General features: G+C 34.8%; 1 protein-coding gene across 1 annotated transcript in view; it reads right to left on the minus strand.

The window, feature by feature from the left end:
* LOC106475905 (guanylate cyclase 32E-like) overlaps nucleotides 1–9,301 on the minus strand; it is a gene marked incomplete at its 5' end in the record, with an annotated part of 18,645 nt that overhangs the window by 1,767 nt on the left and 7,577 nt on the right. The window contains 5 exons of the mRNA XM_013936579.2: nucleotides 2,325–2,416; nucleotides 3,105–3,203; nucleotides 5,073–5,316; nucleotides 6,392–6,515; nucleotides 8,704–8,844. Of these exons, the coding sequence (XP_013792033.2) occupies nucleotides 2,325–2,416; nucleotides 3,105–3,203; nucleotides 5,073–5,316; nucleotides 6,392–6,515; nucleotides 8,704–8,844 (700 nt within the window). The remainder of the gene's footprint in view (nucleotides 1–2,324; nucleotides 2,417–3,104; nucleotides 3,204–5,072; nucleotides 5,317–6,391; nucleotides 6,516–8,703; nucleotides 8,845–9,301) is intronic.

Here is a 9,301-nt window from a genome sequence, read left to right on the forward strand (position 1 = left end):
GTTTATCCAACTTTGTAAAGGTTTATCCTAACTTTGAAAGGTTTATCCAACTTTGAAAGGTTTATCCAATTTGAAAGGTTTATCAAACTTTGAAAGGTTTCCAATTTGAAAGTTTATCCAACTTTGAAAAGTTTATCCAACTTTGAAAGGTTTATCCAATTTTGAAAGGTTTATCCAACTTTGAAAGGTTTATCCAATTATGAAAGGTTTATCCAACTTTGAAAGGTTTATCCAATTTTGAAAGGTTTATCCAACTTTGAAAGGTTTATCCAATTTTGAAAGGTTTATCCAACTTTGAAAGGTTTTTATTCTGTCATACTCATTAAAGCATCAAAAGTTTCTTTGGTTCCCATTTTAATGATTTTTTGAAACTCTGACATTTCTCCTACAGCCCTATTTTGTTCCAGTTTACCCCTGAAGAAGAAATATCCACCTTTCGCTCGGGTTATAAGGTTTTTATCATTTTATATTTCTCCTATAGCGTAAGCTTAGTAAGAAGACAAAGAAGTGGGCACCCAGACTTCAGAGTGCCTCGTGCTCGTTGATTCATAATATAAACCAATCATTGCCTGTGTTATCGTTCAGAATCCTGCAGTAGCTCAGCGGAAAGTCAAGACTTAAATGACGCTAAAACCCGGGTTTTATATTCGTGGAGAGTTTAACACAGGTAGCCGATTGTGAAGCTTTGTGCTTAATAAGAAACAGACAAACTTTAACTGATTTAAAAACCAGTTTGTTAAGACAATTATTTGTCGATGTATTTTTCAATAAGTGTGAATTCAAGTACAATTTAATAAGTTTCTAACAAAAAATAAGCTAAGACTTTCACATGTAACCGTACAATTAACAACGTTACTTGACATTGATGTCAACGTGTAGTGGAATTAAATTCAAAAACAGGCCGAATAGCTCTTTCGACAGATATTAACAATCTTTCTAAACCTTATTTGTTTATAATTGTTGGGTCGGAAGTGGTCTAGTGGCTAGCATGTCGGGCTACGTATCGGAAGTCCTACGTTCGAGCCAACAATATGTTGATGAAAACGCTCCGCACTTTGAGCTGTGAGCGCGTTATAAGACTGACAGTCAGTTCCAATGCTCGCTTAAGAGTAGCTGTGTAGGCGGCTGGTTGTCTTCCCTCAAATTAAGGACCACTATGCCTGAACATTAAGGCCTCTAGGCCATTTTTCACATGTGTCGTAGAAAATGTCGTTGAGGTTAAAAATACCAAACACGAACAATATAACTATTGATACCAATTCATATTTTTGCCTTACTTCAGTGATTGGTATTTTCTCTTTGTTTGTAATTAAGCACAGAGCTACACAATGGGCTATCTGTGCTCTGCCCACCACGGGTATCGAAACCCGGTTTCTAGCGTTATAAGTCCGCAGACATACTGCTGTGCAACTGGGGGGGGGGGCTACAAGAAAAGAAATCGTTAACCCAACTGAGAAGATAAAAGAAACAAACTCCCCTTTCATTATTTCGCCGTTTGAAGAAGTTTGAAGAACTGTTGGTATAGGTGAGTGTGATTGTGTGTCGAGTAAATTACTTAACTGTTTTCATCTGTAACGTAATACTTGCTAAGTTTAGATAATAGTAATCTGATATAGGGATTACCTCTAATATGGATACAAAGACGTATAACACACAGCAAATGATAAAGAAACGGCATACACGTGCTTGGTCATTAGGATCAATACACTTTTGGAGTCCGTATACGTTTAAATGTTTTTATATAGTGTATGGAAATAGTAATAGGTGAAGTGAAAATATTAGCAAGTCTCCACTTCTATATTACGTACTGATTTTCGTAGCATCACAATGCTGAATGTTATTAGTCTTAACTGGATAGTTATTTACACATATCATTTTTTCTTTATATGTCACAAACACAAATAATAAACCCTCTAGATTTCCAGCGTTTGTATATCTTCTTCCAATCCATAACAACCCAACGCTTTATGTATCACCCAAGGATCCAGAAAATCTAACTATAGATTCATTAGATATATTCTTGTTTATCTTACCTTTACTTCCATCAGTTCTCTTTCTTCACAAATGTAGCCATCAATCCAAGGATGCAGAAAATCTAACTTTAGATTCATTAGATAAACATAGATTTATTTTACCTTTACTTTTATCAGTCCTCTTTCTTCACAAATGTAGACAAGGATCTAGAAAATCTAACTTTAGATTCATCAAATAAACATAGATTTATTTTACATTTACTTTTATCAGTCCTCTTTCTTAAACAAAAGTAGCCAAGGATCCAGAAAATCTAACTTTAGATTCATTAAATAAACATAGATTTATTTTACCTTTACTTTTATCAGTCCTCTTTCTTCACAAATGTAGCCATCAATTTTGTCGAGGATCGTCTTCGTTGCCTCACTTACATGAATCTTTAACGCTAAAAGTTTCAAGTTTTGATTGTTTCGTGAACAATAACGAACAGACATATAATTTAATATGAAACGCCGGAATGAAAATGTTAATATGACTTACTTAAAAATCAAATAATCGCTAACTTTGGACACACTATCTGTGTATTGTATACTGATAATTATTTATGCGATAAATTATTATAGGCTTTTGACAAAACACTTGAAATCTGAATTTAAAAATGAGTGATAACATTTAAGTACACACAAAACACATTTTCTGATTCAAAATTTAAAAACGGGTCAGATTTCTCATTGATAATCGATGACAGTTAGTGTTAACCAAAGATATAAAAATACAAAAATAGGTAAGATTTTCGCATTTTTTTTCCCTAGAACCTAAGAATTGTTCACGTCAAGATCTAAACTTTAAAAGCACTCAACTGAAAACAATATATGACTTAAAACTTTTAAATAAATAAATAAATTTAAATCAACAACACAATACTTAGGATTTTTACATATTCAGGAACCAATATTTTATCTTCGTACGAACTGTATCTATTAATTGTTTATATTAAATATCAAAATAAGCTACAGTTTCTTTGTTATTGTTGGATTTTGAAGCTAGATATACCATCGAATCATTCTGAAACTGTATGTTTAATGTATGTAGGTGGAGCTGCAATCTGAAAGAGAAGAATTAAAGATTGCTACCTTCCCCAGAGGACTCCATCCGGGAAGCTGTGTTGACTGTGTCCCCAAATAAACAATATCTGGGCATCGTTAGTCCAACCACGCCTGCCACACACGGACCTAGGGCGTGAATACACATTTATTAATACATAGATACATAAGGTAGATAGTTAATAAGCCTACAATAATACACATTAACTTACCATTGCTGAAGTAAATTACAAGACTACATTATTGATACTTGTATGTTTTAATAGGGCTACATATCTTACTTGGTTGACTTACGTACGACCAGTTTTATATCGTAAGCTAGAGAGCACGATAAGGACTACAATAACCATATCTATATAACTTACTAAGGATATTCCAAAACACTCAGGATCAGCAGAAAATATGTTGGCATCGGACAAGAAACTAAAAAATAGGAATATATATATATATATATATATGATAACAACTACGTAACCTATTAGAGTACATGACAAGGACTACATATAATCATACTGACGTAACTATTAGAGTACATGACAAGGACTTCATATAACCATACTGACGTAACCTATTAGAGTACATGACAAGGACTTAATACAACCATACTGACGTAACCTATTAGAGTACATGACAAGGACTTCATATAACCATACTGACGTAACCTATTAGAGTACATGACAAGGACTTCATATATCCATACTGACGTAACCTATTAGAGTACATGACAAGGACTTAATACAAACATACTGACGTAACCTATTAGAGTACATGACAAGGACTTCATATAACCATACTGACGTAACCTATTAGAGTACATGACAAGGACTTCATACAACCATACATTCATAGCCTACTAGAGTTAACGACAAGAACTTCATACAACCATACATTCATAACCTACTAGAGTTAACGACAAGGACTTCATACAACCGTAGTTACGTAACCTATTAGAGTACATGACAAGGACTTCATATATCCATTCTGACGTAACCTATTAGAATACATGACAAGGACTTCGTATAATCCTACTGACGTAACCTATTAGAGTACATGACAAGGACTTCGTATAATCATACTGACGTAACCTATTAGAGTACATGACAAGGACTTCGTATAATCGTACTGACGTAACCTATTAGAGTACATGACAAGGACTTCATATATCCATACTGACGTAACGTATTAGAGTACATGACAAGGACTTCATACAACCTTACATTCATAACCTACATGAGTTCACCATAACGAATACACGAAAGCACATCCAAACACCCTAGATGTTGTGATTAGGCTAACGTTGGTTTTTACGGTTTTCATGATTCACGTCTTTTACCTTTTAACGTTATTATATAGAAATGATTTAGTTGTCGTTTTCCATGCTATTACGTAAAAATTACACGCAGAAGCTAATATATCGAATAACTTACAATCACTATAAACTCCATCAATATAATATTTGGTTTGTAACGAACTTTGTTGACATAAGAAATATATATATATATATATATGTTTGTTTGTAATTAAGCACAAAGCTACACAATGGGCTATCTGTGCTCTGCCCACCACGGGTATCGAAACCCGGATTCTAGCGTTGTAAGTCCGCTGTGCCACTGGGGGGCATATATATATGACCATCAAGTGCAAAATATGATTGTTATATATAAAACTTGTGTTCTGATGCACGAGCAGTTTGTTTTAAATGTAAAACGTGAATAGCACATTGTTCATTCATTTTTCTACGATTTATCGTGACTAATCAAAACACATTACCTTACGTTTACCATTTACTTTCTGTCTTATTTCGAAGTCCAAGATTGCCCCATTTCTTCTCTTTAAGAATGGAAAGGAATAAATGTATTACGGAAATGAATGCCAATCCCTAATTTTAATTGGCCCCATTTTTTGCCTTATTTCTAAGTTCTGAATTATCCTAAAAGATGCTTACGTCTTTCATATATGACAGTAGATGACAACTGAATATAATAGTACATAGCTTACCAGAATGAATGCCAATCCTTAGTTTCAAATGCTCTCCTTTTCTGTGCCTTATTTCAAAGTTTTGGATCTTCCCTAAAAGATGTAATGCCATGGAAGCGATTTCACCAGCATGCTTGTCTCCATTCCTCAAAGGTAGCCCACTTACAACCATGTACGCATCCCCAATTGTCTCTACTTTATAAACGTCATAGTTGCCGATGATAGAATCAAAACATGTGTAGAGGTCATTCAGCAGGTCAACAACCTGGTAATAGAGATACTGTCTAAATATGGAATGTTTAAGTTACAGTTAATTATTGAAAAGTTGAGTCTGTCTCTTAAAACGAAGTCAACACCATCCATAACCTTCAGTACTGATTAGTTGTGTGTGGTAACTTCCTAGTCTTGTAATAACCTTTACCCTCCCAATAATAATGAAGAAAAAATAGTAGCTTTTTCTTTCAGCCAACGTTTCGCCTTTGATGAAGCCGCAAAGGCGAAACGCTGGCTGAACTATAAAGCTTTTACTTATCATTATCTAGAGAACAAATGCCTTTTTTTTCTATCTAATTTATTACTAAAACTTCAAAACTAATCCACTATGCACTATAAATCCTGAAAATTTCCTGTTCTAGTGAGACAATACGCAATAAAAATTAACAGAATATAAAACAACTGGTGGATATTTATCTCAACATTTCAAAACTAACCCGTTATACAGGATACAACTTTGTTTACCAATGGTCTGTTTAGTTAATGAAACCTGATGTATTAAGCTATTGTAAAAGGAACAGTTTCCTTTATCATGGTTTATTAATGTAACCTGATTATGTCTAAAGTACAATCTTCGTCAATGAAACCTGATGTATTAAGCCATTGTAAAAGGCACAGTTTCCTTTATCATGGTTCCTATTAATGTAACCTGATTATGTCTAAAGTACAATCTTCGTCAATGAAACCTGATGTATTAAGCCATTGTAAAAGGCACAGTTTCCTTTATCATGGTTCCTATTAATGTAACCTGATATGTCCTTAAGGTATATCTTTATCTAGTAAGTCTGTCCTGATAGGACCTTCAATGATTCGATATGAAAACTTATGCAGTCTCATTTCTTGACACCATACAAGACGAACCACAATGTAAGCTAACATCTAAATGAACAGTGACAGAGGTAAAACAAAAAGGCTCGTACATAACATATATACAATGACATTTAACGATAACCTTTCAACTTGATGTTTCAAAGCATCATAAAAAAAATTCCTTTTTTTTTGCAAGAATAGAAGAATTATGATGTCGTATTTTTCTTAGAGCTTTATTCGAGCTAGTGAGTGCTCACCTGTAAAGGTGTGCTGACAGCTGAAAGAGCGGTGAAACCTACAATGTCGCTGAAATAGATGGTGACATACTCGAAACTCTCGGCTTCCACCTGTTCTCCACGTTTCAGCTGTTCTGCTACTGGTCTGTAATACAATAAGTTAATAATTAATTCTTTGTCCCTCCCCTGGTGGCTCATTAAACGGTAAATTTGAGGAATTATTACGCTAAAATTCTGTGTTCGAGCCCTGAGATGGGCAGATCGAAAATATCCAGCTCACACGACATACTTCCTGTTGTGAAGTATCTGGTGTATCGACTTATCACACGACATACTTCCTGTTGTGAAGTATCTGGAGTATCGACCGTAACGTATAAGAAACGAGCATGTATAAAGCTGTCATATGACCACTCTTACTTTGGTTACTTAAATTATTTTTTGACAATCATGACTGCATGCGTCATGCTGTTGATGAGAAGTAACGTGGTCTCAAGTCTGTTGCCATTTCTTTTATGGTCAATTTGACGCAATTTACTGTTTTTTTTAAATTAGGCCTAATAGAAAAAATAAAGTAAGTTAACAATGAATTTTGTAATATACTTTTGCTGGGCATAAACGCTTCAGTATGAAAAACCAGTATGTAAGTCATATAAACTGACTCCATGTTGTGGAGAGTCTTAATAAATGTTCGAAGTTATATCATTAAGCGAAGTTATATCATTAAGCGAAGTTATATCATTAAGCCTACTGGCACGCCTTTCTTTCGTCTTCAAACTATTCATAAACCGAATATCAATGTAAATAAAAGTGTATTCCCGAACGAATGGAAGAAATTACTATATACTCCCGGTTCTGGGCAATATGGTAATAGATATAAATGTCAGAAATTGCGAAATTTCAAAAGTGGTTTGGTTGTTGTTGAACGCAAAGCCAGACAATGGGCTATCTGTACCAAGACCCTGGGGAGAATCTCAAAAGTGAGGTAGAATATATAATAGAGGCCAGTAGTCCCCAAAATATTTTAGTCTGAGGCTCCCTTGATGTAAATCAAACAGTTTGAGGACCCCCAACTTTAGAATGGTGATTGAAAAACGGTGGTGTGGTTAAAACAATAACATCTTTCGACATACTGTATCATTTAATTAATTCAACATAATATTTATCGTCTCATTGTTTATTTAAAATTAAGATTAATTCAGCATCTTTGTTTTCGACCCATTTTTTTGCGGCCCACCAGAAAAAACTTTACGGCCAACAGGGGGCCGCAGCTTCCACTCTAAGAAACATTGATATAGGCTACTCATAAATTCGTTAAATGAACGAAACCATCGGCTTATTATCTTACGAATTATAAGACCGAATGAAAGTAAACAAGCAACAGAAATAATTGATACATATTACAAATAATAACAGATTAGGTAAACTAATATCGATATTACGAAAATTCTTACTGGGCAAAAGCCGTAAGCCATAGGTGACGTACACGGAGAATAAAGGTCACGCTTGGCTTCAGACAGTGAGAAACTGAGAAAAGGTTTAATTGGTTGAAAACAATAATCACCGGTCCTTATATTATTACTTACTTAACCACGATTTCGTTAGACCGGTCGTATTCGTTTTCCAAAATTCAGCATTGTTAACGCTAGAAGCTGTTATTGGTCCTTCAAGCGGGCTTTAAGAATGCTATAGAATAAGTATCGAGTCGAAGTAATCTTTCTGACAGACCATAGTGTCGAGGTTCTAGTGCTAAGTGAAAAATAATATTCCAATGGTATATTTTTCTACCGTAAAAGTAACATTACATTGTTACGTATGTATTTCGAAGTTATTTCTGTCCATATCATGTTAATTAATTTGGCAATATTAAACAAAACTACGATCTTATTCTACTAAATTCAATCATGTTCATAGTATGTTCATCTTTAACAGTTCAGATAATAATAATAATAATCCGTTACATCTTCAAACATTCAGGCTCAACTTGCTATCAACACTGCGTTCCCCGGTGGATCAGCGGTAAGTTTACTGGCTTACAAAGCTGAAATCCAGGGTTCGATTTCCCGACGGGGGGAGGAGAAGAAGCAGAACGCAGATAGCCTATTTTGTAAAACACCCCTCCATTGGCACAGAGGTATGTCTGCGGGCTTACAACGCTAGAATCTGGGTTTCGATACCCGTGGTGGGCAGAGTACTAATAGTACACTGTGTAGCTTTGTGCTTAATTACAAACAAACAAATCACACAGCTACACAATGGGCTATCTGTGCTCTGCCCACCACGGGTATCGAAACTCAGATTGCGTAGCTTTGTGCTAAACAAACAAAGAAACGTACCTCGGCAGCATTCGGGCAAGTAAGTTTTCCGTTTTCTTCTTCTCTTCCATCAGCTGATAAGTTCTCTCCTGGACCAAACCTTCTAAATTGTAGGCATATTTTTCCATCATAACCATCATATTATCGAAAATGTTATTCTTCCTGCAAAGTAACAATAATAATGAATATGCTAATAAAGCGGTTTTCCACTGATAAGATATATAATTGAACAATATTTTATCAGTCATGGAAAGTTTAATATGATATTTTCAAACTAAAACGCACCTTATGCCTCGCGATTAACCAGCTTTTTATAGAACAAAAATTTAAAATAACCTTCATTTATTTATCTATTTGCTATGGAGAGTTTCTGTATTTTTTATTAGTGCAGAGCGTGTTCAGCGGCATATCGCGGCTCGAACCTTGGACCGTACAGCCCGAAAAACGTACCACTGAGCCACGCCCATCACGGATGGAATATAATTACAATAGTTTTCAAGTTAAATATTTTTCTTCCTTTACATTGTCCATCTCCACAGATTTCTCGCTGTGTTTTCTATTTTAGTTGAGACTTTTTTGTTGTGTGTGTTTGTAGCGACTGAGTTTACCAACTAGATAA

This window comes from Limulus polyphemus, unplaced genomic scaffold, assembly GCF_000517525.1.
Source record: "Limulus polyphemus unplaced genomic scaffold, Limulus_polyphemus-2.1.2 Scaffold9404, whole genome shotgun sequence".
In the NCBI taxonomy this organism is placed as follows: domain Eukaryota; kingdom Metazoa; phylum Arthropoda; class Merostomata; order Xiphosura; family Limulidae; genus Limulus; species Limulus polyphemus.